Source organism: Bombus bifarius, unplaced genomic scaffold (assembly GCF_011952205.1).
Source record: "Bombus bifarius isolate JDL3187 unplaced genomic scaffold, Bbif_JDL3187 scf7180000007970, whole genome shotgun sequence".
NCBI lineage: Eukaryota > Metazoa > Arthropoda > Insecta > Hymenoptera > Apidae > Bombus > Bombus bifarius.
The window spans coordinates 939,571-966,891 of NW_022884356.1; the positions used below are offsets into that span (position 1 = coordinate 939,571).

The following is a 27,321-nucleotide window of genomic DNA, read 5'->3' on the forward strand; positions in this document are numbered from 1 at the left end:
CCAAGTTGTAACATGTTCAGAAATTTTCGCGCATGCGTTGATAAGTATAGTAATCGCAATTAGAATTTGATGAAACTAAGAATCGCTTATTGTACATTTATTTAATAGAATTAGAATAACTAGTTCATAGAATTTGGTGATTATATCTAGTGAAAATTTTTGAACATACAGTTTGGTATTAAATAAAGTAAAATACACAATGGTTTGCAGCTATAAGAGCTAGTAATAATACAGCGTTATTCGAACTTCGAACCTGTAAATTATTATGTAGTTTCATCAGAATTGCGAGACTATCTTGAGATCGATTGTTCTATAATAGTTTCTTTTAAAGCTTGAATTCATTTTATTGTATTTTTTAATATCTAGTCAAATCCTTTTTTTCAGTTTATAGTCTTTTTTTTCTTTCGTCAAAATTATCTTACGCTTAAATAATTATTAGTAGTAGATTGAAAAAGATTATTATTATCATGATTCATGATCGAAACATAATTTATACTGTCATATACATAGAGCATTGTTGTTTAATACATGATCAATATACATTTATGTTATGCAAATTTTATTGTTTATACCTAGATGTTAGTTGCAATATGTACATTTATTTTACATTCTTTATTTGTTTTATAATTGTCTGTTATACTAAAACTACTTCTTTTATTTCATAATAATCTTAGAAAATCCTTTAAATGCTTAGATTATGCAACAGATAAACTTCCACCAGCTTTAGAAATTTTAGCAATCTCTTCTTTAAATTTAGCAATTGTTTCCTTTGCTAAGGTTAATTTTTCCTTAAATTCTATGACTTCCAATCTTATTTTGTTTCTTGCTTCTATTATTGCTTTCATTGTAGACTCCTTTTTGGCTTCAACTGCATAATAGAATAAAAATAATTTTCATATATGTATATTAAATCATTAATTTAAATAAAATGACTATATACAATCTGTATTATGGCGCCAAACACCAAAAGTTGTAGGTTTACTGGAGTTCAGTAAATGTTGCATTAAAGCTGTTGGATCTTGGAAAACTATTTCTTCATAAAACTCGGACACTAAGCTCTTTTTCCCTAGTTGTATCTCAGGTGTTGTTTGGAACAGTTTTAATATATGATATATAGTTACCTATTTAGAATATGAATAATTTCAATAAATTTGCATGATTGATATGCTTAGAATTATGAAAAATCTACTTACAGGACGTTCATTAGGGTCATGAAAATAAATTTTAATTACAATTTCAAATTCTCCCCAACCAGTTTCACTGAGTTCATAGGGAGCTTTGGTCATAATACGATTTGGATTGTTGTAACTTTCATGTAATTTAAAGTGAACTTTTTTGACATATGTAGACATGTCTTCATTATGATATGGTTTAACATAAACTGTCCATTGATGTGTATGGCCATCTTCTTCCCTTTTTTTACCAAAATAACGGGCTATATTGCCATACACAATTGGTTTCACTATTGTAACACCCTGGTTCAATAAAATTTAAATAATTATTTTTCATTCTTCTTCAACTTTACAATAAATACTTGAATAATTGTTATTTTAATTACTATTACGTTACATTTGTTTGTTGCTTTTTTCTACATGTATAGGTTAGGAACATAAAAGTGCATCGAACTTTTCACACTATTTAAAGGAAATATACCTTAACTCTACCACCAGAGTCAGGGCCAAATTCGTTAGTTGTTGCCATCATCCTGATTAGTTGTCCTGTTCATTACATAAAGACAAAATATTGGAAAATATCAACTAAGTGACATTACTGCCGATAATTTCAGCGCTACCTAGTTTACACTAGCGCTATCTGGTATGACGCTAAACATTCAACACGCTTTTATTATAGAAAAGAACATTTTTTTGCGCATTTTTTATAATGCAATAAAAATATAAGGACGCAATTAAATGTTTAACATTTATATTAATCTTAGACGCAAAGATGGGTTGAAATTAAAAAACAGAGTATATTGTTTTCAAGTAAATGTATTTTTTCTCATCGTGAAGGGTATTAAAAAAATATGTACACTTCTCTTAAAATAAATTACACTTCGAAAAGTTCTTGATTTTCCACACAGCATAATCTTCTTGACAAAAATATTTTGGAATCTATTTCCTAATACCAGTAACTAGATTATCATATGAGATAAATTTTTGAAATATAACATGATTCTCGCTCGGCACGATAGTTTCCGTAGAAGATTAAAGACAGCTGTTTCCTAATCGATAATATATGCAACTTGATAAGTTCATAATCGCCAGAATATGTTAGTATTAATAAAACATTTCTATAAAATACATAAACGTCATTATATAACCACTATGTATGTTAGAAATACCTGCGAGGATTGATTCTTTTTTTCTTTCCTATCGACGATTTACAAACAACACGAAATATATAACAAATCGAGAAGTTAAACATGTTTAATGCGATACTATTTTTTAAATATAATACTCAAAATATAGATATAGGATTTTAGATATCAGGAAACTCAGTATCAGAACAAATTTACGTATGTGGTTACATATGCATTTAAGTTTCATAGGATTCTCTCCGTGATTTCGATTACATACAAACATCTGTATTTCGTCATAAGTCAAAATTTGTCACATTTTAACGCTACACTAGCATACGGCACGTATTAGAAAATCGACAGAATAGAAAGGAACCCTTTGATCACGTAATTCGTATAGAAATAATGTCGGATGATATCAGACATATTTCGTGTATATTTGATTAAAATAAGGAGTTAAATGGATGCACGTTGCATCGGACGTATAAAGGCAGCCAGCTGCCAAAAGAATGCGTCTTCAGCACCTCGTAACGACGATTAGAATTAGCTCTGTCGTGCTACAATGTTGTCGTTATCAGGTGCGAGGCAATTTTTCTTTCCTTCGGAATTGTTCCTCTAGATATCCCGGGATCTGAAAAGAGTTTATACAACGACCGTTATATCGTTTAGACAATGGTTTGTAGCCATATACTAAGCATCAGCTACTACATATCTACTCCATCTAAATGAACAGAGATGTAAAAAGTAATTCGCACAAAATAATTAAGCAGGTTTTAATAATAACTCTTATAGTCACGTCGTACCGTTAAAACATATATATACATATACTTTATTTCCAGAGCACTTATTCACTACGACGATCAATAAAACGATCAACGTTTCACTCGAGTAAATAATTTACCATAAAATATACGATTTGTTAAACAAACTGGACCATAAATGCAATCCTTCTGTGTGCTTTACGATGACGATAATTACAAATATATACAGGCTACTGTGACATCAAATTTAACACTAAAATTGACATCTACGTGCGTGATACTACATCTCACATTGTTTATTACCCATACTATTCTAACAGAAAAATACATGCAACGCACTGTTTAATATACAAAGCTTAGAATTGGATGACATTTAGGACACATTAAATTAAGATTAGATACGAGGAAGTAGTCCCAATCCACTAATGGTCAGGCATTCTGAGAACATTAAAACATAAGAAACTTAAGGAATCGAGGTATTTTATTATGAATAAGCAAAATAAGAGTGTGTCAATTTTTTCTTATTCTTTCTCTTTTGTTTCTGCTCGGCATACGGATGTATTTACAAGGAAGGAAAAAGAAACAATTGCTACTAGTCAATTGTGATCATTTTTACCTTTGGTTTTGGTCGATGAGTGTTCACTGCGTCGATTGGTAATCGAATGTGTTCCACTTTACAGCCATAGGCAACTGGCGTTAATTTAATAATAGTATGTAGTGGCACTTGTAAATATGGTAATTCATCTGGAAGGAGACAAATATGATCAAAATTATTTTGTAAAGTGAAAAAAGAATAGAATCTTTGAATTACATGAATTACAGTAAGAAAAATAATGTCATGAGAAAAGATAAATATTATTTACTCATCAAATAATGGTTTGAAGTATAAGATAGATTACGTATGTATTCGACGCGTATGAAATTGATTAAACTACTCGCAATTTATGGAAATAAAATTATGTAAACAAGAACGACGGGTATCTTGGACTTCCGTCATAATTTCGTCACTCCCGATATCTCACTCTTTGCATACATATCTATTTTGTTCAGTTCATTTCGATACGTCGAAGGTCCAAAGTTATACAACTTCGATATTCCCTGTTCAAGTATACATACGTTTATGTCGTATAACTATGATTTCTGTATTTACGATGTGGATGCATCTTATTCATCCTTTATTAATTTGATTAAGCAGTCGTTCTGATAAAGATATCTTCTCTCAATTATTTATATACTAATATCAACCATATAAATAAAATATTTGTAAATAAAGATATTTACCCGCACTTTTGTCTAGGAAGTAAGCAAATAGACATCGCAAAACTGCTTGGTGGCTAACAACCAAAACATTACCCTGTCGTTCTAATTCCATTATCACTGGTTCCAATCGCGCGACCAGATCTTCGTAACTTTCCCCTCTCGGATAACGATATGAGAATTTATTTTGATCTCTCGCGGCAAAGTCTGTCGGATACTTTTCTGCGATTTCTTCATAAGACATTTCTTCACAAATACCCTGTGCATAAATATGGTTTAATTATTATCATAAATAATTTTATATGCGAATATTTTTTTTGTCATTCAATAACTTTTATTATATATAAAGTAAATATTTTATTGACCCTAATGCAATTACTGTTTACAAGGTACAAAGAAGGCCATCTTTTATTAGTCCAACGTTAATCAAACATTTAAAAAGGAATTTTGAACAATAAAGTGTAAGAAACAATACTTTTTCATTTTATTCAAAACCATCTGATAAATTTTCATTGAAAACGAAAGTAATTAATTATTTCTCAGTTTACCGCGTCAATCTCATTTAACGCTTTCCATCTTTCTTGGGGCACATTCACGTCACTTGCCGTTTGAATGGTCCTCTTCAGCCAGCTAGTCCACACTCGCAATCCCTACAATTATGAAAAATGTTATAGTTTGCTTAAATACAAAACCAAGATTTTTTTCTGCCCCATGTCTGTGCTCGTACCTGAATATCCTGACCAGTGATGTAGTTAGCCAATGCTTTGGCATATTCCCAGCCCCTAACGCTCAACTCCGAGTCTCCGCCTATCTTACCTTCGAGGTTCATCACGCTCTCGCCGTGCCTAGTTAAATAGATCGTACGTGGCACTATATGGATGTTCATAAGGTAATAAACTATCCTACTTTGTATGTGACCCTCGTGCTTATGGACCAGCACTTTTTCGCCAGTGTTGTAAATTTTCATAAAGGATAAATCGCTTTCTTGATTCTCGTCCAATGGCTGATACTTTTCTCGATAGTGCTCGATTCGCAGCATGAAATCAGCCAGTACTTCCTCCTTGTTCATATTCGTATAATCTGGACTACTCACTTTTACCTACACGTTAAAAAGTTTTATGTTGTTAATTGTTAATCTTTCTTAATTAAAATGTTAATAACTTTGTCGCAAGGAATCAAAGCTAATTTACGAATTGATTAAAAAGGGAAAGCTCTTTCATCTCCTGTGTATTTTATACATTATCCGATAAGATATTGAAACAATATTTAAAAATAAAACATCTGAATCTATGTAGATCAATACTTTAAGAATTATTACGAGTTTCAAATGGACTTAGAAGAGCCATTTCCTTACTTCCATAATATTCTGTTCAACGATCTCAGGATCGTTGCAAACAGATTCGACAAAGAAGAGCTTGAAGCCCATTTTCTCGACCACGATGTCCCTGATTAGTTGTCGTCTCTCGATGGTCGAGTTGGTGGCGTCGAACACAGCCACTTCGCCGTCCCCGCTCTCCAACCATTGGCAGACGTCCTTAAGCGCGTCCATCGCGCACTGGGTACGTATTGCCATTGCTTTAATATTATCAGGACGGAAAAATTCGTGGCATTGATAAGCAGTGGTTGCATGTCGCCTGTATTCTCCCAAGTTGAACACCTTTGTATTTATACCAATCCAATTGAGGTATCTACACAGCTTCTTTGAGATGTACGTTTTACCACGGGCAGGCAACCCCACCATAGCAATCACATGCGGCTTGTTTACACAATTCGCTCGTTCGCCTGCAATTATCAAACATATTACATAAAAGAAAGTTTCAGAATTATTTTTTATCGTATGCCGGTCATTTTCAAGAAAATAATTTTGATTAGATCTAATTTTATCGGATTAGGATCCAAATATCATTGTACATACACATCAACCAGTTATTGGGTTTCATTTAGATAGTCTAGATAGGAAATTAATTTTTTCAAGTGCAATTGTCACTGTGCGATATCGTTCAATTTTCACGCAGTAGTAAATGGCAACTGTTGGTTTCTAGTAATATTAGTCTGGTATTTCGTTCGATACGTGCACAATGCGTGCTTTATTTATCTATATATTTTTATACATATGTACATAGATGTATTTTTTATTTGTCTTTGTTAGTTTTCCTGGTATATTAATAGCGTACTGTCCTTCAAATGCGAGAAAATTATCGTATTAATTTGTTGTTATTATTACTCAGTCGCATGTTCCGTTAAAATATCTGATAATTGAAGATACATAATCGTACGAAGTCTGGTCTCTGAATCTGCGTAGATCGCTCACACTCTTAACATGCCTTAGATTTATAACGAGAACGAAATCAACTAGCTGTCCAAAGAAATTTACGCAATTTCGGGTCAGTGCTATTAATGACTACTTGCCTATTTTCACTGGCTTAAAATACGGGAATAATCGATCCGGAATTGTAACCAAAATAACGGAAATTGAGTTGTGAGTTCAACGCATTTTTTACGATTCGATGATCTTCGCTAGATAAAAATTAGATCGCATTGTGATGATATGAACCGTGTTTGGTTCCGATACAGCTTTTCAAACGTAAACATTTTGTTATCTGACACTCTTTGCGAAATAACCTTATGGCTCGACAAACATGTAAACGCGTGCCATTATTTTTCATCTTTCGTCCAATATTCTCAGATTAACTTTATCGTTCAACTATTTTTAGTAATCGAGCAAAGACCAAGGTACAATTGCAGGAAAGATATAACCACAAAAAATGCCTTCTTTGCAAATTTTCATGAGATAAAGAAACGCATCAAATCGGCGATTCTTCCATCTACTTAAAAAATCAATTACCTTTGGAACTCTTACAACCAGCGCTGAAACATTATTTACGGTACTTCATTGTTTATATAACAAATATTCTTTTATGTTCTAATAAATGTTTTTCATATTATGATTATTTGGGATTGTTCTCGTAAGTTTATTAAAATAATACTTATACAATAGAAATTTTCTAATGTAGAATTTTCATTGACTTTTGAGAAACACTTGATAGTAGATACTTTGTTTCTATAATAAAATACTGATGATCAAATGTTTGTATGAACACCCGTAAACTAGAAATTCTGAAAATAAGGTGGATTGATCGTAGCAATGAATCTTTGCAATCAAGGTCAAAATTAAAGTCGTTCCTATGGTGTCAAATACAGCTTTGTACCGGTTTCAATCAGTTTCACGTTACCATAGATTTCAGTCAATTAATACGATCTCTTGTCACATACATATGTATCCTACGTAATTGTGTCATTCGTGTGAATGCGGCTCACGCGGTTCAACATGGAGTATCTTTTCAGGTTATGTTCTCGTAGGATAATGATAGAATACAGTAACAGTAACCCACGTGATAAATAGCATATATTTATAGAGAAACCAATATTTCTAAGAATATAATAAATATCAAACAGGCGAAAACAAATGACAAGTACTTTAATAAAAAGATTCACTTTGCAATCAAATGAGTCTCGCTTCTCAATTGTTTCTTCAAAAAACTTCAATACAACAGTTTCTATTACTTAAAAAAGCAAAAAATAAGCATTAGAAATATTTAAATTTAATTATTTATATTTAGATTTCAATATTTATGGGGGAAATAATAATATTATTTCTCAGTATATCTTACCACGAATAGGAAAAGGCTTTGTTTGAATGGTGTCCGAGCTCGGTGGTGTGTAATGCATTTTGATTTTTGGATCAGTCATCCTACGACACCATGTAGATCTTCTTTCAGCCTCAGTAGACTTGTACAGATGTTTCAGTAACTTCTGTTTATTAAGAAAAGGAACACTGAAATCTCAATTTCACTAAACCAAAACACTCCACGTATGTCACTTATTAAACACGCATTAGAAGTTCGTCGTGTTAAGTTCACTGTCACTGCGGCCTCATCCTATAATTCATATTTACAGAATGTCATCGTACGTTAAATTTAGTATATGATGTTATATAGTTATTATCGCAGAACTACTGAAACGGTGAGATTTGACGAAAGTGCTGCAACAGGGAGTCGCGACCGCGAGCTATCTCACCAATGTGAGAGAGAGAGAGAGAGAAGATTCTTCTTCAGGAGAACTATGCGCATCTACTGTTCACCGGAGAAGTCCAGACTTTAGTACGCACCGCGCAACGCAATGCATATCCCTTGAATTTTACAGCGATTATTATTACGTACAGATCGTGGCGCGGGGAAATCTTGTCAGCAGTAACTCTCATCGTGTGGCTCCGTTTTCTTTTATAAAACGAATATCAAATGACGTTTCACTGTGTTAAAAAATACTCTCGTTTTATACATAAGACATATCATTTTGAAAAAGAATTGATATGCTGAAAGAACGATATTTATTTTAAGATGAAAACGAATCATAGATATATATTGAATTTTTGACAAACACCACTGTTATATGAGATACTTCTGGCCAGTCCGTAGCCTCGAGAATGATCACGCGACTTCTTTTGACGTCATTTATTGTTTTCCAACCAATTCTTCCTGGTTTGATATAGAAAAATATGAGACCATTGAAACGAAGGTGTCCCCTATACTTTGTCGTACTTACTGCAAATAGTTGCTTACCAAATATGAAAATCTGTGGTCTTCCGTAAAAATGATAAGTTTGACCGAATCCCCGCTTATTTTATCACTTGTTTCGGTAACCAATAAGAAACATTCTCAACTAAAAATGTAGCGAATAGGAGTATGTGATTCTGCAGAAGGTACCAGTTATGCCGTGTCTCTTATAGATACATTAAATATATTTTAAAGGAGGAAAAGATTCTGTTCTTTAAAAAGCTAGTTATTGTATTGCGTGCCGTGTGGGGAGGGAGAGTTCTAAAAAAAAAGACTAGATTATCATGCTAGGGATCACTAGTGTCCAGATTTTGTTCCTTTGTTAAATTCTTTACCTTGAATAAGATTTCTTATTTGTAAATGGACAGGTATAAAACCTTTATATTGATCAGACTAACTTACTAATATTACTAGATTTTTATAAGAGTAATATAAGATATACATTACCGTCTTTTTTAAGTTACAAGATTTCTCTTTAACACTAAAATTGAACGGAGAACTGTTGAAGTACTTTGAGCGCCGGTATTACAGTATGGAAAGGTGCCGGTAGGGTGCATGGGTACCTCTATGGTTAATTATCGGTACTATCAATTGCGATCCAGTAAAGCAAAACGCGACGGCAGTGCTCTTAGAAAAAAACAGGAAGAATTATCCGATACCAGGAGTTTAAAAAACCTACCAATTCGAGATTGTCATCGATTAAGGTAGGAGATATTTTAAGATGTACAGTGGTATATACAGAATGAGATTTTGGGAATTTAGAATGAAATAGACATTCTTAAAATTGGGCGTGTGGCACCGCCTTTTTCACTATTCGTCACTCCGATACATTTACAATTTTTTTTTTAATTATTTTATTGTTTTTTCCTCACAACTAAGTATAAAATGTAAATGATACTTTAATTTTCCTGAAAAGATATATACCTTTTTAATTAATTTTTCTTATGCCCATATCCACAGGCTTAATGTATTAATATAAAAATATTAAATGCTACTGTATATATCAAAATACTTCTTAGACTGGTTGGTCTTGCATTTTATAACTGTAACTATAAAAAAACATAAATTAATTTGGTAATTTATGAACGTTACAATAACCTTTTTGTATAATATTTTTTTAATACATTGGTTCTAAGAAAAGATGATTAGTGTGATATTTTTGAAGAAGGAAATTATTGGTTGCCCAGTTCTTATTGTTTAAGATATCTTTTAGGGTACTATCGGTCTTACAAATATATATATATTTATGTATACATTATTAATTATATGAAAGTGTTTATCATGATAAAAGCTATTTTGATGTTATAGATATGATATCAAATCAATAGATATAATTAATTTATATCTCATAAACAAGTGTGAAATAAACAGAATATAGGTAAATGTATACTGCTGACCCTATTCTTGGATTTCCCACATGCACAGTAGTTTCACATCCTGTCTTTGTTTAATATAATGTCTTTTAATAATGATCATTTGTTGAAAAATCTTTAATTTAATTAAAACATGCCAGTATTTGTATGAAATAAAGTTTTAAGGTTTTTTTATCTTCAATATTAAACTTTGTATATATGATTTCAGAAATATAAACCAAAATGTCCAAAAAGCCAGGTACCACTCAAGCAATGCATAAGGTTATAATGGTTGGAAGTGGAGGTGTAGGCAAATCTGCTCTTACGTTACAATTTATGTATGATGAGGTACATTGATTTCATAAAAGTATATAAAAAAAATCGTGTTATATTATTGATTGATTGTTTTCTGTTTATATACAAATTAGTTTGTTGAAGATTATGAACCTACAAAAGCAGATTCCTACAGAAAGAAAGTTGTATTGGATGCAGAAGAAGTACAAATAGACATATTAGATACTGCAGGACAGGAAGATTATGCAGCAATTCGAGATAATTATTTCCGAAGTGGAGAAGGATTTCTTTGTGTATTTTCTATAACTGAGGATGATAGTTTTCAAGCTACTCAAGAATTTAGGTGAGTAACTAATTATTTAATCTGTGGGAGCTACATGTATTTGATTTTCAAGGCAAAATTATTTAATTTTATATATTTAGAGAACAGATTCTTAGGGTAAAAAACGATGAAAACATTCCATTTTTATTAGTGGGGAATAAATGTGATTTACAAGAAAAGAGAAAAGTTAGTTTAGCTGAAGCTCAAGCCAGGTCACAACAATGGGGTGTACCATATGTAGAAACAAGTGCAAAGACAAAAGAAAATGTTGATAAGGTAATGATTAAATTATAAGTTTCAACTTTTATAGACATTATATGGAAATAAATGTCTCTTAGAAAATTAACGTTATTAACAATTTTATGTTAATAATGACAAAATTTATATATTTATAATTGTATGTAAAAAAATGCACATGCATCATTGACATTTTGTTATCGTCTCAAATTTATTAGAGTTTTTAGAACACAAAAATTGCATGAAATATATTTAATTAGCTTTACATATAATTTACTGTATGTTTTATTTCCTATGCTACACATACATCTTATAGCTTTTGCACACATAATTCTGCAATAAAAACATACTGATATAAATATAATACAATATATAAATGTATATTGCATTTTTCTTTATAAATTTATAAAGCACTTTCTCAAGCCTTGAAGCTTTGAGATGGCATCAATTGCACATTTGCAGGTATTTTTCGACTTGATGCGTGAAATAAGATCGCGCAAGATTGAAGATAAATCAGCAAGCAACGGTCGCGGAAAGGACCGTGCCAAGAGGAAGAAAAAGAAGTGCAAAATTCTATAGGTTTGCTTTTTTTGCACTGTTTTTGATCTTTCATAAGTGGACAACTGGATGATGATTCAGAAATTTTGTACATTGCAGTATTCTTTTCATTTTTTTCTGAAATTTAAATAAGTATTTATATGTGCAATTATCAGCAGGTAACAATTATACCAAAAGTATCAACCTTCTGCAAGAGTGTCTCTCAGGCATGTACAAAAGAAAATTACTTATATAAATTTCGCTTGTTATGTTGTTTCCAGCTTATGCCTGAAACACTGCATATGCATGTACAACTTCAATTCAATATCACAAATTACAAAGGCACAGACTGACTTTTTCGTTAATTTTTGAGACGTTTATTATAAAAGCAAAAAGAATGGGAATGAATTTATAAATTTTTACATGACATAGTAAATATAGCTCATTGATATGCATGTTTATTTTAGCGATGCAGATACCATACATTGTCGCACTGTATTTCTATTTATTCAACGCGTTTTATACTATATCTTAGTTTTACCAATTTAATAAATAAAACTTAAGCGACAGATACGGACAGAAAATAGATTTTATTTTTGGTCCTAATATTGATAATACATAGTAAAATTACTATAACCATGGATTTTAAATATTAAATAGAGATATAAAATGGAAATTGATAGTTTCTTTGTATTCTATTGCAGGTATTCTTTGACTTAATGCGTGCAATAGCTGCACGTAAAGCACAGGAAAACCAAGGAGATGGAAATGAACAGAAAAAAAGAAGTTGCTGTATTTTGCTCTAACAAACACAAAACAACGCGTATAGCTGCTATAATGGACCGTTCGACTTCTAATTGCGAAAACCTGAGTAAGAGAAGTGTATTTGTATACATACATACATCTATATATACATATAAGTGAGTGACATACACATACATATGCAGAAGGAAGTTTTCTGACACTTTACAGTGAATTGACAGTAAAAATAAATATGAAGAAATTGTATTAAAAACGCATAATTTAAATGTTATTTAATAATTATCATATTAATAGGTGTAAACTTTGTACTCTTTTCCACTAAACCACTAAATAATTAATTTGTAATGTACTGGTGCATATAATTATAATTCGTAGATACTACTATTAATTTATGTCGCAATATTTATTATAATGCAACAACAGTAACAAAGTTTTTAACAATGCACAAAATTACATTATATATATAGATGAACCCATTTCAAAATTTTTCATTACCACTAGAGTGCTGAAATATATACAGTTATTTAATTAAATGCTATAAAAATGAAAGGAAGAACCAGAAAAGGTGAAGGAGAAAGATTAATGTGTATGTATATGTACATGTTCATGCAATGTATGTTCATGTATACATACATTATACATGGATACTAAGCACAATATTTCATGATGATTTAATGATGGTTAACAAAAGAAATGTTGCAAATATTTATTATAGAACTCTGTAACCGATTTTATTTGCAAATAAAATTATTATATATTCATTGGTGTATTTTGTATGTTTCTTTGAATCCTTGGATGATTTCAGCACTCTTGCTTTATGTTATCATTTATTAATAAAATCTTAATATTTTCGACTTGCTTAAATTTGTTCTAGAATGAGACAGTCACGGCACTGTAAAGTACAGAAGACATACATGTGGTAACTAATCCACAGTTTATTTATCATTTGTAATATGTTATAAGACTAGTTTGCAATATACAGCTATGTACAAATGTAATACAATTTATTATTTTCATATTAAAGTAGCTTTGTATCTCTTCTGAACAAGCAAATATAAATAGAATAATTATATTTACATCTGAGAAAACAACAAAAACGTTGATTCTGATTTTCAGAGAAAGTAGTTCTATTTTGAAAAAATAATATAACTTTTTTTTCACCTATAACCTTTTTAACCTTTGGTTAAAAAGATCATTAAATATATGTATTTTATAGCACAGGTCATTATTCAAAAATACACATTCTTATTATTAAGCAAGTAATTAAAATGTATACAAAATATTGTGTCTATAAATTAATGTATTTCAATAGACTGAGAACATTATTAATGCTAATCTAAAAGACTTGAACCTCTATGAGGTGCATTTATTTGTGGAAAATTAAGAAAATCTTGATATTATATTTACATTTTACACCTCTCTCTCTCTCTATATATATATATATATATATATAATATTATTATTATTATATATATATATATATATAAAATGTGTGTGAAAAATGTGTGCACGCGTGTGTGTGTATGTATATGTATATATATATACACACGCGCGCGCACACACACACGCATGTAGGTACTATTAAGTACTGGAACTTTACAAAATGGTTATGATTTGAAACATATTTATTAAATAACATTTTAGAGGATAAGTAATATTTTTTCTGCACTTTCCTTTTGATATTTTTGTACTATTGAAATTAATTGTGCCTTTTTAAGTGTTCACTACTAAGAAATTGAAATTAATAATATAATAAAGTTTTTTAATATAGCTTACCAGTGTGTATAAATTAAAAAAAATTTCATCTCATGAATGTCTGTATAGGAGATATATTACATATTATAATTATTCATAAAAGTATGTTATGCATATAAATATAAAATTATTGCTTTATCATAAATTAAATCATTCTTTATGTAATTATCATGTATTATCATCACTATAATTTAACTATATGTCTAGAATCTATGTCTAGCTTTTGATAGAATCTATTTTGTGCAAATTAGAAGAACAATGTTGTATATGATTTGTACACACACACACACACATACATCATGCGTCTTAAGATAATGAAAATGTATTACTAATTAGTAAATTAATCAAATTGTATGAAGTAAGTACATATATATGTAATGTGAGTGCAATGTTACATACATTATTTTCTCTGCACAAAGCTAAATAAATAAATATGAATATAAAATAATATAACAAAAATAGTCCTGAATTTTTATTTCTTAATAATTTAGTGATCGTCAAATTACAATAAAATTTTAACTATCAAATAATATTTGATTAAATATCGAGTAATTTTTGTAACAAATTATGATTATAGTTATCTGTACTTTTTGAGTACCCGTTATATGGAAGTATAAGTATTGGACAAATTTTACAAATATCCAATCAGAAGTATAAACGTATAGAAATTTTTTGTTGTCACTGCAATTTACTATTAACACCCAAAGTTACCATGAATCATTCGTAAAACAGTCAAAAAAATGAATACTGAAGTGTCAGATTTAAATGAAAATGTTTGTTAAAAAAATATGTTCGAGGTTAAGAAACATTTTTTAAGATCAGAAAATAGGATCATAATGCATAGCTGCAAAACGCATCATCCTTTTTTTATTATTTTAAGCAAAAAGTTAGAGTAATGTATTTTATTTTTGTTGACAAAATTTCATAAAACTACTACAAAATGAGTAGTATTAAACTTGATATACAGTGGTCTCCAGTTCATGCCAATAAATTTATTACATGGGGTACAGAAATCTGTTTGTATGAAGTAATACAAGTAAAAGACAATAATAGACAATTATGTGAGTAAATGTCTCTTATAAAATATAATTGTATTCTATACATAGTTTAATAGAAATAGAATGTTATTCCATATCTTATATTTTCGTTACAGATACAAAGATTTCTGATTGTACAGTTGCTCATTTACTTGCAACAAATACTAATCATCATTATGTCAAATGTATTGATATATATCCACAATTAGAACCAGATATTCTATTAGCTGTTGGACAAGCAAATGGAAAAGTTGTTTTAACTACTTTTGGTCCAACAATTTTTGATTCCCAAGGTCTTAGTGGAAAGGAACTAGGTAAATTATTTCGATAAATAATATCTATTACACATTTATATTTTATTACATTCACAAATTATTATAGTCCCAAAACATGCAAGACAATGCAATACGGTTGCTTGGAATCCCATAGACACAAATTTAATTGTGTCTGGTTTAGATAAACATAGTAAAGATCATTCCATTTTATTATGGGATATAAATAAAGGTTTGCAAACCTCTGAAAGAGTGCATCACCACAATACAGTGCAAACAGATTCTATGAGACCTATTGCAGAAGTTGGTGTTTCAGAAACTATACATTCTATTGCTTGGTTCAAACATGAACAAAAATGTATGGTAGTTGGCACTAATAACAAACAATTAAAAATCATTGATTTCAGAGGTATTATAATAAAACAGTGTCATTGCATATTTTTTATACGTAATGTAATTTGCCATATATACATTATATTATTTTATATTAGATTCTGCAAAAGTGGTCAACACAACAGCCACTAAAGCTGTTTATAATGTATCAGTAAATCCGCATAATAATTATCATTTACTTTCAAGTGTTGATAATCAGATAACAATTTGGGATACAAGATGCTTTGAAAAACCTGTTTTAACATTATCACAAACTAGACAAATTACGAAAGTATTATGGTGCCCAACTAGGCACAATCTTTTGGGTGCTTTACAAAAAGACTCAGGTAAAGTATCAATTTAATTTTCTCTTAATTTAATCATAAATTGTATTAATAAGCATTGATATCATCTTTAATAAAGCGACACTGCATTTGTATGACATTCAACATTGTGGAATTGGAGGAGGAGAAGATACAGAACCGGGAGCATTAGAAAGAACAGTTGCACCACCTTGGTATAGTCCTGTAAGTTTTTCATGGCATCCAACACACGTGAACAGATTATTGGCAATATCTCAACAAGGTTTGACAATATTATATTATAAACTTATACAAATTATAGAATAAAGTGTTTCTGATTTTATTTTATCCTTTTAAAGGACTTACAGATTATACAGTTTGTGAAAGAATTACAGTAAACTGGTCAACACGATCTCATCTTGCCTGGAATCATGCTTCAAAATCATTTAAATATATATGCAGTAATGATAATATTTACAAAGCCCTGAACGATATTTCTATCTTAACTAAAACACGTGCTGCTTCAGAATATGGCTTACTTGTAAGTTAAGGAAATTTATAATTTATATTTTTTATATAACATCTTTAATATATATATCTGTAGCCAGAGCTGGCTCAAAATGGGGAATTGGCTGAAAATGAAACTCTGAAAAACTTATGGCAGTGGTTGTACTTAAGTCGCTATTTAGTAGAGGATGGCACTATACCATCTGCAGATAATAAACATCCAGGTGTCAGGTAAATTAATGATTTTCTAATCATATATCTGAAAATTCACAAAATAATATCTATTAATGTTACATAGAACAGTTTTAAAACTAGATGGCCAACAAGGATCTACCAATGGTTCCTTAAAGTCGGAACTAATTCATCGTCCTTGGTCGGATATAGGATCTAATCATACCGCAAAAATTTACAGGTATAAAATACATGCAATGTATCATACTAAAGCTTTGTAACATAATTTAATATTTATATAATAGATCTGCAGACAGAGATAAAGGATTGCTTTTATGTGGTTGGAGATTTGATAAAGATACCAATACCCTTTATGATAACTTATTCTTAGAAAGATTAGAAAGAGAAGGAGCATATCCAAGAGCAGCAGCAATTGCAGTTTTTAATTTGTGTTTACGGCAAGCTATCGAAATTTTAAATCGAGGAGCTACTAAAATGTCGATGTCTACAAATTTAAATATCGTTGCTATGGCTTTATCAGGATTTTCCGAAGACCGGAATAGTATGTGGAGAGAATCATGTTTAAAATGTAGATCTCAACTTTCAGACCCTTATTTGAGAGCAACTTTTGCTTTTCTAACAGCAGACGATTCTTATGAAAATGTTCTTGTAAGTACACATTGATCTTTGTTCCTTATGAAACATAATATTCATATATGAAATGAGAAAAATAAATATTTTTAGAATGAAAACGGTATGGCAGTTGAAGACAGAGTAGCCTTTGCACTTATGTTTTTATCGGATAATAAGTTAAGCGAATATTTAAAAAAATTAACTCAAAAGTTAACTGATGAAGGAAATTTAGCGGGTTTTCTTTTGACAGGTTTGCATAATTTAATAAACACATGCTAATTATAATATTTACTTATTATGTATTGCGTCTTAGGTACTAGTTTAGAAGGTATACAATTATTAAATCGGTACTTAGAAATTACTGGTGATGTTCAAAGTTGTAGTTTAATAGCTATTAGAGCATTTACACCAACATTACTTCAAGAAAATCAAGTCCAAGTTTGGATTACAAGGTACTACAATAAACAATATTTACTTAAAAGATTATGGGAAATAAATATAACTTCAAAAATTGCAATAAAGTTATAGAAATCTTTTGAATGCTTGGAAAATGTGGACCCAAAGGGCTCACTTTGATATCGCGATGAGGTCTTCAACGAATGAAAAGCCTCCGCAACAAATATATGTTTCTTGTAATTTTTGTGGTAAAAGTATATCAGCCTTTATGCAAGGTTTAAGTAGAGCAAGAGGACCTTTTGGCAGGTTAGGAAGTACACCCAATAAACTGAAGGTAATATGTCTCTGAATATTTGATAGAATATTTGATAGAGCAATAATTAAAGTTTCAAGTAAAATAATATTTTATATTTATAAAATAATGTCTTCTTACTTTTTTGTAGATGTCTTCGTGTCCAAATTGTAGAAAACCATTACCGCGATGCGCAATATGCTTAATGCATATGGGCACAGTAAGTGGATTGCAAATGACAACATCCAGTGTTAGTAGAAGCGAAGAATGTGATAATAAATTGACAGAATTTAGTAATTGGTTTACATGGTGTCAAACATGTAGACATGGTGGTCATGCTGATCATATTACACATTGGTTTCGGTAATATATTTTAAGATCATACGTATTAATTTCCTCTAATTCATATATTTTCTCTTTTAAGTAATTTATTGTCTTATTTAAACAGGCAACATTCAGAATGTCCAGTAACCTCATGTACATGTAGATGCTTCTCTTTAGATGCATCATGTAAAATAGCAGTGGGTATAACATAAATAGAAATCTAAGATTCTAAAAGTTTTAAATAATACTGATGATGCTCATTAAAGTTTTAGGATTTCATTTTGTACATTTCTTGGAACAACATAAATGTTATAAATGAAGGATAATGAGTCTTGTAAACAAGATACTATTTAAATTTATTATAAAAGAATAATTTACACTTCGACATATATATTAAAATAATCGTATTCTTATAAAAAGTTTTTAAACATTTTTATAGGTTATACAATTATAAATTTAAAATCCTGTTTCATCTTCAGACATTTTCCATTTTCCTGGTCCTAATACATTCAAGATAACCATGAGTTGTTTATATCGATCGACATCTATAATTAATAATCTATAATTAATATTTTCCTTATTTTTATACACCTTACAATATATACGTATATAAAATAAGATCGAAATTTACCAAAATTCTCTGTCATACTAAGTGGGAATACTATATAATTACTGCAGTTCATTGTAGATGCGGATTGTAATGTGCCATGTATTTCTATATAACCTTCAGCATCGTTATCAATTGGTACTGGTAAGGTTACATTAACTTGTACACCATCGGTTGTTTTTACTTCTATATTTTTACCGTTTGAACCTTTCTAGAAATTATAAAATACTTCAATAAATTAATATAACTAATTCTAACGGAATAAATACTATAAGTCAGGAACAACTATTGATATCAAGTAATGGTATTTATGTATATTCTTACATTAATATCAAATAAATCTTACTTTTCCAATAGTGCCAAGTATAATTACTTGTTCTCCAACATTTTGTGCCAATTGACGACCTTCAATACGCTTTTTTATCATTTTTTTCTTTGTTAATAATACCTCTACTTCTAAAAACTGTTTTGAAAATTATACATTATACGTCGAAGCATTATAGTGACATGACAATGATTTAAATATGGTGTTTTCGGACAATCAACTTTTAGATCTAAAATACTAGATCTAACATAAGCTATGAATTGGCGAATAAAATGATAGAACTTAAATTCTTATTTTCTGGCCAATTATTAAAACATTCAAGACATTATAATGAACTATATTTATATATTAAATATATTATTAGATTTAATCACTACAGTGTAGTGAATTCTTCCAAAGAGTTGGTCAGTATATTTATTGAACATATATAAGTAGCTACGTAGCATTTTGAGTTCTACCATCTAAGGTTTTTTTGCTTCTATGTGCTGCACCTACAATCAGTGCGGCTTCTTCCATTCGTTTTTGGTTCTACGTTATGTCGTGTTCTGCGAATGATTCTTGAAAGGATCAAACCATATTATTTTCATTATTTTGCGCTAGTACTTATCGAGAATAGAGTACTAAAGTTGCAAATAAACTATTGAGAAAGGTAAATATCTTTAATAACGTGTAACACATCGAGAAATATCGTCGATGTTTTATCGAGGATAACAATGGCTGCAATGCGACATTTAAAATGATTTCTTTCCTTTGCGTATGGAGTATGGAATTCTAGAATTAAATTTTATAATGAATTGAAAGCATCGAAATTTACCAAACGTTTAACATTATCATGATTCTTAGAATTAGATCATGCATGATTGTATGATCTACATATTTTTCGTCATATATTGGCAAATAAAAAGATCTTCTTATAACATAACCTGATATATTGATTATATAGGTATGATGTACTTTTTACAGATTGAGGTTATAGAGAAATGGAGCAGGAATCGAGACGTAAAGGGCCAAGAAGCCCTAGTGCAGACTCAGAAGACTCATCTCATAGAAGAAGATCAAGGAAATATGATCGATCTCCATCTCCAAGAAGAAGCAGATATCGAAGATCTCGTTCCAGAGATAGAAGATCTCGTTCCAGTTCCAGAGATAGAAGAAGGAAAGACTCTAGTCGTTCACAACAAGAATGGAAACAGCAAGCTGCATCTCAGTCTCAATCTTCTACTCCTAATCCAGCTAATCCTGGTGGTTATGTTCCAGCAGTTCACAATCAATACCAGGTAAATCAAATATGTCTAGGAAAAAGGAAAGAATATAAAAGAAGGACATAAATAATATATATTTATTTTTCAGGCACCACCACCTCCAAACACCAGCCAACCACCACCACCTTTGCCAGCTTATAACCAAGGCTACAATAATTACAATTACAACTATGGACAAGGCTATGACTACAGCTACCAGCAACCCACTGGTTATCGCAGTGTAAGTTTTTTGAAAGAGTACATTAGTTCAAAGGAGTATGTATAATGATTAGCTGATATCGTAATAATTAAAATTATATTGCGTTTAAGGCAATATAATTAAATTCCAATACTTTTGAAACATTACCTATTCATAGGTTTGATTGTATTGTATGAGTTTGTAAAAGTAATTATGAAATTATTACACAAACTACCGAAATGTTTTTAATAATATTTGGTAGTACTGTCCATTTTTTGGCGGATGAACATTACGTTCTTTTGTATCGCGAAGTATTGTGAATCCCCTCGTAAGTATAACGTTCGCGTTGTTTATTTTATTGGCATCGACATTGGAAACCAGTATTATTGACCAGATGATTTGTCTTCAAGAATCTTCCGTGTATTATCCAAAGTTCTGATTTGAGTATGGACAAATAAAGGTAAGGTTTGATAGAAGCATTGTTTGAGTATTTGACATCAAATGTATATTTATTTTGTTAGGATTATCCACCACCAAATTGGCAAGGGAATCAGGTAGCTTATAACAATCAACAACCACCACCTCCTCCCTCATTAACATCCCAGCAAGAATCGTCAAGACCAGTGGATAGTGGTTCCTCTGGATTAGTGTCATCCTTGGCAAGACCGGAAGATGTCAAAAAGGAAGGTGAGTCTTTTATTTTATTTTGATTTAAATTTATTAGCTGATATTATTTTAATACATTTTTATGTTCTATGCCCAGCAGCAATTGCAGCTGAGGTAAAACAGCAAAAAGCAACTCTGGGTAAACAACGTGAAGAATACGTTAAGAAATCTACTACATTACAACGCGAATTGGAGATTCTGCGACAACAGTGCGATGAAATTGGTAAAGAAGGTGGAAGAGAGAATAATCGTATTTTAAAAGAGAATCATAAATTGCAGGTACGCAATTATTACATAAAATGATCAACAATATATTTCAACAGCTTTTCATTGTATGTTAATTCTTAATTTGCAGATTGAGATACAAAATAAAATGAAATCGATACATAATGTAATCGATATGCTTACCGGAATTATAGGAGATAAAGCTACTGTTGATGATCTGAAAAGCAAGTTTAAATTAGAAATTAGCAAATGTTCAAGAAGTCCCAAAGAAGACTTTCCGAAAGGAAAATCATTGTCGCCCGACCGATCATCGGCATCCGACTCCGACAAGGAATCCAAAATTGAAAGGGACATAAAAGAACGAAGGTCTCCCGAAGATTCTAAACCTATGTACAATTTTGTACATTATGACCCAGAAATGCATTGGTGTAAAGTCTGCGATATATTTCCTAAAACGGCAAAGGAATATTTGAATCATCTGCATAGCAATGAGCACAAAGAAGCTTGCTTAGTAAGTTGCCTGTTATTCTAATAATAGAGTCTTAGTGAAACTCATTCAGCTCTGGTATAGGTACTTTCAATAACTGAATGTAGAAATTTCTAACTGAAGATCGTTTTCATAAATAACTTTTATAACCATTAGAACAGGATGCAGAAAAATCTAACTGATAATTGATTTACATTGTGAGAGAACAAATGGATTCGATTAAAACTATGTATTTCTAATTTGAACTATATTTGTATAAGGATGATATATTACAGTAACAGTCAACCTGCAGGTACTTGGTACATAGTCTGATTGATGTATCATAACAATGTCTCATTAAGAAGTACCACCGAATATTTGTATAGTATTGTAGGAAACATTCTCATTAACATCTAATTCCCTGCAACAGGAACGCAAGATAGTTGACATGCCGTGGCATGAGCGGAATGGAGAGGGAACGGAAAAGGAAGTGCCCTATTATCCTGGACTGCCAACGAAAAGAACACCTATTAAAGGTATGGTTCATTTCAGTGGATAATTACTAATAGCATACAATTCCGTAGCTTGTGCACAGACACTGTGTCCGGTATGTATTGAAGAGATCTACGACTATGGTTTGCTAAAAAATTTGCTTGCATTAACATACGTATTATCGACTTACATAGTCGTATTATGTACGCGAAAAGAAAGATAATTAGGCTTCAAACATTTCTTGCCTTTTTCTTTCTCCAAATTATTCAAAATAATATACATCAGAGATGTCCGTTGTGGAAATGAATCGTTTTATAAATTTGTACGCGGAATAATTTTTATTTTTTCCGTGAAGTGTCTTTTACACATCACAATGTTAGCAGCAAATTTTGTAGCAATGATGTAAACACCATAAAGATGCACTGGATTTTAAATGGACTCGAGGAGCACACTTTCGGGCGATTTCAGATATTTCAGCTTCTATAATCGAACCATTTAAAATTATTCCTCGCAAGTGTACTGTTCGTCGATTCATCATATATAGGTCTATTTACAGTCAAGAATGAACAAAGGAAGATCTTATCAATGTGAAATATATATTAATATGAATCAATGTTATCATAATGCTGGTGCGTGTATAAATACAAATAACGTATATAGTTATATGAAAATGTGTAAATTGTGATATTCGCTCGTGTCACTTATTTTATTTAGCATATATATTATATTATTAAATAGGTTTATGATATATATTATAAATCGAAATATTTTTGTGAAACGTACTGTAAATGCCGATTAATTTTTTTGAGATATATATAGAAGTTAAAACAATTATTAATTTTTAGCTTTTATATGATTAATAAAAGTTAAGAAAAAAGGTCAAAAAAATACATGAGGTAGTTGCAGTACGTGTAAAAATTCTATGTTATGTTGCTTTATGTAATTTCTTATTTTCATTTTACTTGTAATATCTTTGTGGTATATTTGTATGAATAAAATATGATTTCTTCCCATCCTTTTTTTCTTCTAGAATTCAACGTGGAAGACTACGGAAGAATATTTAATGTTATCAACCATTTATTGAGCATCTTTTAATATATATTGTTTTTGTTTTCAGTGACATGAATGTGTCGTGGCAGAATATAAGGTCATTCTTTATGAACTTAAATTGTTTACCATTTTCAAAGCTTAAGTAATGCTAAGTGTTAAAATATTTGCTTATAGGTTTACAGTTCTTCAGCGCTGCAACGGCATGGTACTGCAAGCTTTGCGATTCCTGGATCGGGGATCTCCATTGTGCAAGTTTGCACCTGAAATCTAAACAGCATTCAGAAAATTATTCTGTATGTTCTTTATTTTCTAAATTTTGTATTTCAAAAAAAGGGGCAATGTAAAATTAATTAGTTAACATCTTTATTTAGCGTTTTGTCGAGCAAAATCCACATTGGGAAACCGATTGGATGGCAGATCGTGAGAAAGCATTCTCAGAGGAGAAACACAAACAGATCCAAATGGAATTGCAGAAGCACAAAGATGACGACCCACCACCGAAATCAAAGAAATCAAAGAAGTCGAAGAAGAGTAAGAAGAAATCTAAGAAGCGAAGAAACAGAAGCAGTGGTAGCGACAGTTCCAGCGAATCAGAAAATTCGGACACAGATTCCGATCAGGATATGTCCAAGAGCATTCGTGTTGCTATGCGAAATAAAATGAAAGCGTCGACGCAAGCCATTCTGAATGAAGAGATAGATTATCATCGGATAAAATTGAAAGGACACTGGTCAAAAATGGCGCAACACTTGAATCAATCACTGACTCCAGAACCTCAACCTGTCGAAACTGATGAAAGACAGTTGTTGAATTCGATCAGAGACAAATTAAAAGCGAAGCAGGAAGAAGAAATGAAGTCTATTAGTAATCGAAGGCTGAGCCAAGAGAAAGTAATTGAAGAAGAGGAGGAAGAACAAGAACAGGCTTCTTTTTCGAACAAATCAAAGCCGGAGAATTTAGAAGCTTGGGGACCAAAAGAACCTCCTAAACCCTTCTGGATAAAGAAGGAAGAGGAAAAACCGCAACCCATAGCCAACAAACCAATCGAATTACCCAAACCAGAAGAAATGCCTAAACCGCATATGGGATTCTGGACAAAACAGCAAGTCAACATGACCGTAAAACCGCCTGAAAATAAATCTGTAGAGAAGGAGGATGAGAGACAACGAGAAAGCGATAGATACAAAGACGATCGGGATAGAAAGTATGACAGACGGGAGGATAAATACGATCGTTATAGCAGCAGGTACGAAAGAAGGCGCGGGCGAGACAGAGATCGTGATCGTGACAGAGATAGGGATAGGGACCGTGATAGGGACAGGGACAGGGATAGAGATCGAGACAGGGACTATTACGATGATCGAAGAAAACGAGATAGTAATGAATCTCCTCGACGTGAAAGAAGTTGGCGCGACAGCCCAAAAAGAGGTTACGATAAATATGGTAAGGACAGAAGAGACGATAATTCATCTAACGACGAGTCCAAATTTGAGAAGAAAACAAACGAATCCGCGTCTAAATCTAAGAAGGGTAATATACAGACTAAAAAGTCAACGCCTCAGGTATCGAAAGGTAAATTACCATTCATTGGTAGATTACCGCTATTTAAGAAGAAAGCTGAAGAACCAAAGTTGCCTGAGAAAGATATTACTCCTCTTCCCTATCAGCAGAGTAAATTCGAAGATACACCGAAAGTTCCCAATGAGATCATAAACCCACCTGGTGTTGTACATATCACCAAGCTTGCAACTCCAATAAATCTGGGTAATAATAATAATAACACTACCAGTAGCAGTAACAATAATAGTAGCATTACTACCACAGCTAATAGTACAAGCACTCTACCTCCTCAAACCAACAAAAGTCAACCGATGAAAATATTGGTAGCTCCACCACCTCCGGTATTGAATGAAACGAAACCTACACAGCAGGTGGTCGATATGGAGATTGAAGATCAATCTGAGGAAACAGTAATAGAGGAACCAATAATAGAGCAGCAAAAACAAACGCACAGTATATCAAAATTACCTCTGCCTCCACATCCTCCTCCTCCTCTGAATAGACCACCACCACCTTTCTCGACTACGTCGCAGCAGCAACAGCAGCAACAGCAACAGGCAACGGTGCAAAGTAGACCGCAATTCCCTACGAATCGACCTCCACCGCCATTTATGACAACTCCACCACCGTTCGTTCAGAGTCAACCACGATTTCCACCTCATCAACCAGTACGGCCACCGGTGCAAAGTCATCCTCCTTTCATGGCAAATCCACCGCCACAAATGCCCACTGTACCTCCTTTCGTTCAAAATCATCAAAATCCACCACCACCTCCACTACCAACTGTTGAGAATACTACACAAGATATTTCCGACATCCCGGAACCCACTGAAAAACGAACTGATCCAAGCATACCTCTGCCTGATGATTTGCAAGAGGCCCTAAATATCATCTTCCCAAAAGAGGAAACAGAAACGAAACAACAAAGTCAACAAGAAAGTAACATTATGTATTCGTCTATGTATAGTATGTTAGGGTGTGTTGGGTATGGGCCAGAATATATGGATCAACCACCACCTGAAATTACTCAAGCGGAGACAGAAGTAGATACTCAACCTGGACCAGATGATTTGAAGATGTTAGGCATTGACGAAGGAGATACAATCCTATAAAACTTTTTATAAACTCACAATGTTTTCTGGTTCGAATGTTTTTTTTGATAAGGATCTAGCGTTAAACTCTAAGTCACGTTGACTGTCTATCCCTTCTACTTTGAAACAATTGTTATTTGTACCGTAATTTCTTGACTTAAAATTTATATGTTATGTATGTTAACATCGAATATTATGTAATTATGTAAACTAGTATTTTAAGTAAGAAATAGTAAATGTTTCTTTCTCATGTGCTAATGGCGAATTGGTTGATACTAAAGCGTTGCCTTAGCGAAATAACTGAGTGAAATGAGCTTGTGAAAGATTTACTATTTTTTATTAACTATACTGTTTTCATTTAATTCTGATTGAAAAAGATATTTCCAGGTTTTTATGAGTTTGCTAAAAAAAAAACTAAACAGTTAAGCTAAACGTTACAGTGTCATATAATTACTTTTACTTAAGGCGTATATATATATATATACACCTTAGGCACGTGTCAATATTTAAATTTCCATATGTCTATAAGAGTATTAAAAACACTTCTTTAGAGATATAAGCAATCAGCCTATTTACTTTTCCAGAACACATTTGAATACTTGTAAGAACAGCATAAACACTGTTTGGAAAACAAATTCAAAATGTACATTTGATTTATGAATAATATTCCATTAATAAATAACGAAATTACATGAAACGAGACGTGATGTTATAAAACTAAGGGATTCAAAGAAAAATGGACGCATTTTTCGTTGCATTATTCAACTATGCTTTGTTTATTCTTTTTCATGAAATTTTGTTTTTTCATTTGAAAATTATTTTATAGGGTTTTTTAAATGCTATATCACATAACTTCATCCTGAAGCGCACAACCTTCCATACAATACAATATAATTCAATGCCTTGT

At 31.4% G+C, this 27,321-nt stretch overlaps 6 protein-coding genes across 18 annotated transcripts; 3 read left to right on the forward strand and 3 right to left on the reverse strand.

Moving 5' to 3' along the window:
* Positions 1 to 446: 446 nt before the first annotated feature.
* LOC117211240 (YEATS domain-containing protein 4) lies at positions 447 to 1,719 on the reverse strand. The gene is made up of 4 exons (XM_033454920.1): positions 1,654 to 1,719; positions 1,194 to 1,475; positions 941 to 1,121; positions 447 to 868 (listed from the first exon to the last, which is right to left on the reverse strand). The coding sequence occupies exons 1-4, from the start codon at positions 1,702 to 1,704 to the stop codon at positions 696 to 698; spliced, it is 687 nt and encodes a 228-aa protein (XP_033310811.1). The 5' UTR covers positions 1,705 to 1,719; the 3' UTR covers positions 447 to 695.
* A 317-nt stretch (positions 1,720 to 2,036) lies between these two features.
* On the reverse strand, positions 2,037 to 9,508 carry LOC117211373 (6-phosphofructo-2-kinase/fructose-2,6-bisphosphatase 1). 8 transcript variants are annotated; one of them, XM_033455173.1, is made up of 10 exons: positions 9,375 to 9,508; positions 8,934 to 9,033; positions 8,755 to 8,849; positions 7,986 to 8,252; positions 5,669 to 6,096; positions 5,042 to 5,413; positions 4,863 to 4,964; positions 4,339 to 4,573; positions 3,674 to 3,801; positions 2,040 to 2,927 (listed from the first exon to the last, which is right to left on the reverse strand). In XM_033455173.1, the coding sequence occupies exons 4-10, from the start codon at positions 8,062 to 8,064 to the stop codon at positions 2,871 to 2,873; spliced, it is 1,401 nt and encodes a 466-aa protein (XP_033311064.1). In that variant the 5' UTR covers positions 8,065 to 8,252; positions 8,755 to 8,849; positions 8,934 to 9,033; positions 9,375 to 9,508; the 3' UTR covers positions 2,040 to 2,870. The 8 variants fall into 8 exon arrangements, 6 of the variants coding, with proteins under 6 accessions (XP_033311088.1, XP_033311101.1, XP_033311064.1 ...); XM_033455183.1 differs by lacking the exon at positions 8,755 to 8,849; XM_033455197.1 differs by lacking the exons at positions 8,755 to 8,849; positions 8,934 to 9,033; positions 9,375 to 9,508 and adding an exon at positions 8,535 to 8,732 and having other exon boundaries at positions 2,037 to 2,927.
* On the forward strand, positions 9,502 to 13,507 carry LOC117211407 (ras-related protein Ral-a). 4 transcript variants are annotated; one of them, XR_004488256.1, is made up of 7 exons: positions 9,502 to 9,631; positions 10,509 to 10,627; positions 10,708 to 10,916; positions 10,997 to 11,171; positions 11,595 to 11,711; positions 11,846 to 11,896; positions 12,374 to 12,444. XR_004488256.1 is itself a non-coding variant. In XM_033455249.1 (7 exons), exons 2-5 carry the CDS (start codon positions 10,523 to 10,525, stop codon positions 11,709 to 11,711), a joined length of 606 nt encoding a protein of 201 aa, XP_033311140.1. In that variant the 5' UTR covers positions 9,502 to 9,631; positions 10,509 to 10,522; the 3' UTR covers positions 11,849 to 11,896; positions 12,374 to 12,444. The 4 variants fall into 4 exon arrangements, 3 of the variants coding, with proteins under 3 accessions (XP_033311140.1, XP_033311127.1, XP_033311146.1); XM_033455249.1 differs by having other exon boundaries at positions 11,849 to 11,896; XM_033455236.1 differs by lacking the exon at positions 11,846 to 11,896 and having other exon boundaries at positions 12,374 to 12,439.
* Positions 13,508 to 14,808: 1,301 nt separating this feature from the next.
* Positions 14,809 to 18,905, forward strand: LOC117212291 (GATOR complex protein MIOS-B). The gene is made up of 15 exons (XM_033456979.1): positions 14,809 to 15,247; positions 15,340 to 15,537; positions 15,605 to 15,904; positions 15,987 to 16,214; positions 16,291 to 16,452; positions 16,529 to 16,710; positions 16,774 to 16,907; positions 16,975 to 17,088; positions 17,153 to 17,516; positions 17,592 to 17,730; positions 17,794 to 17,932; positions 18,003 to 18,210; positions 18,320 to 18,531; positions 18,617 to 18,689; positions 18,759 to 18,905. The coding sequence occupies exons 1-15, from the start codon at positions 15,127 to 15,129 to the stop codon at positions 18,762 to 18,764; spliced, it is 2,580 nt and encodes an 859-aa protein (XP_033312870.1). The 5' UTR covers positions 14,809 to 15,126; the 3' UTR covers positions 18,765 to 18,905.
* On the reverse strand, positions 18,833 to 19,622 carry LOC117212296. The gene is made up of 3 exons (XM_033456987.1): positions 19,446 to 19,622; positions 19,124 to 19,310; positions 18,833 to 19,037 (listed from the first exon to the last, which is right to left on the reverse strand). The coding sequence occupies exons 1-3, from the start codon at positions 19,524 to 19,526 to the stop codon at positions 18,949 to 18,951; spliced, it is 357 nt and encodes a 118-aa protein (XP_033312878.1). The 5' UTR covers positions 19,527 to 19,622; the 3' UTR covers positions 18,833 to 18,948.
* Positions 19,623 to 19,905: 283 nt separating this feature from the next.
* LOC117214074 (zinc finger matrin-type protein CG9776-like) lies at positions 19,906 to 27,111 on the forward strand. 3 transcript variants are annotated; one of them, XM_033459928.1, is made up of 9 exons: positions 19,906 to 20,073; positions 20,388 to 20,701; positions 20,775 to 20,906; positions 21,386 to 21,551; positions 21,628 to 21,809; positions 21,886 to 22,266; positions 22,652 to 22,757; positions 23,938 to 24,056; positions 24,135 to 26,435. In XM_033459928.1, the coding sequence occupies exons 2-9, from the start codon at positions 20,405 to 20,407 to the stop codon at positions 26,433 to 26,435; spliced, it is 3,684 nt and encodes a 1,227-aa protein (XP_033315819.1). In that variant the 5' UTR covers positions 19,906 to 20,073; positions 20,388 to 20,404. The 3 variants fall into 3 exon arrangements, with proteins under 3 accessions (XP_033315819.1, XP_033315831.1, XP_033315826.1); XM_033459940.1 differs by having other exon boundaries at positions 19,907 to 20,073; positions 21,631 to 21,809; positions 24,135 to 27,111; XM_033459935.1 differs by lacking the exon at positions 19,906 to 20,073 and having other exon boundaries at positions 20,405 to 20,701; positions 24,135 to 27,111.
* Positions 27,112 to 27,321: the final 210 nt, after the last annotated feature.

Bases quoted from the DNA above. Each gene is read 5' to 3' on its own strand.
- LOC117211240 (XM_033454920.1), bottom strand. From the start codon at position 1,704: ATGATGGCAACAACTAACGAATTTGGCCCTGACTCTGGTGGTAGAGTT. The intron at 1,122-1,193 runs GTAAGTAGATTT...TATTCTAAATAG, and splicing joins ATGACCCTAATGAACGTCCT to GTAACTATATATCATATATT. The intron at 869-940 runs GTATATAGTCAT...TCTATTATGCAG, and splicing joins TTGGCGCCATAATACAGATT to TTGAAGCCAAAAAGGAGTCT.
- LOC117211373 (XM_033455197.1), bottom strand. From the start codon at position 8,064: ATGACTGATCCAAAAATCAAAATGCATTACACACCACCGAGCTCGGAC. The intron at 6,097-7,985 runs GTAAGATATACT...TGATAATTGCAG, and splicing joins AAAGCCTTTTCCTATTCGTG to GCGAACGAGCGAATTGTGTA. The intron at 4,965-5,041 runs GTACGAGCACAG...TCATAATTGTAG, and splicing joins TCACTGGTCAGGATATTCAG to GGATTGCGAGTGTGGACTAG.
- LOC117211407 (XM_033455249.1), top strand. From the start codon at position 10,523: ATGTCCAAAAAGCCAGGTACCACTCAAGCAATGCATAAGGTTATAATG. The intron at 10,917-10,996 runs GTGAGTAACTAA...TTATATATTTAG, and splicing joins CAAGCTACTCAAGAATTTAG to AGAACAGATTCTTAGGGTAA. The intron at 11,172-11,594 runs GTAATGATTAAA...GCACATTTGCAG, and splicing joins CAAAAGAAAATGTTGATAAG to GTATTTTTCGACTTGATGCG.
- LOC117212291 (XM_033456979.1), top strand. From the start codon at position 15,127: ATGAGTAGTATTAAACTTGATATACAGTGGTCTCCAGTTCATGCCAAT. The intron at 16,711-16,773 runs GTAAGTTAAGGA...ATATATCTGTAG, and splicing joins CTTCAGAATATGGCTTACTT to CCAGAGCTGGCTCAAAATGG. The intron at 17,089-17,152 runs GTATAAAATACA...TTTATATAATAG, and splicing joins CATACCGCAAAAATTTACAG to ATCTGCAGACAGAGATAAAG.
- LOC117212296 (XM_033456987.1), bottom strand. From the start codon at position 19,526: ATGATAAAAAAGCGTATTGAAGGTCGTCAATTGGCACAAAATGTTGGA. The intron at 19,311-19,445 runs GTAAGATTTATT...TATAATTTCTAG, and splicing joins TACTTGGCACTATTGGAAAA to AAAGGTTCAAACGGTAAAAA. The intron at 19,038-19,123 runs GTAAATTTCGAT...TATTAATTATAG, and splicing joins TAGTATGACAGAGAATTTTG to ATGTCGATCGATATAAACAA.
- LOC117214074 (XM_033459928.1), top strand. From the start codon at position 20,405: ATGGAGCAGGAATCGAGACGTAAAGGGCCAAGAAGCCCTAGTGCAGAC. The intron at 20,702-20,774 runs GTAAATCAAATA...TTTATTTTTCAG, and splicing joins CAGTTCACAATCAATACCAG to GCACCACCACCTCCAAACAC. The intron at 24,057-24,134 runs GTATGTTCTTTA...ATCTTTATTTAG, and splicing joins AGCATTCAGAAAATTATTCT to CGTTTTGTCGAGCAAAATCC.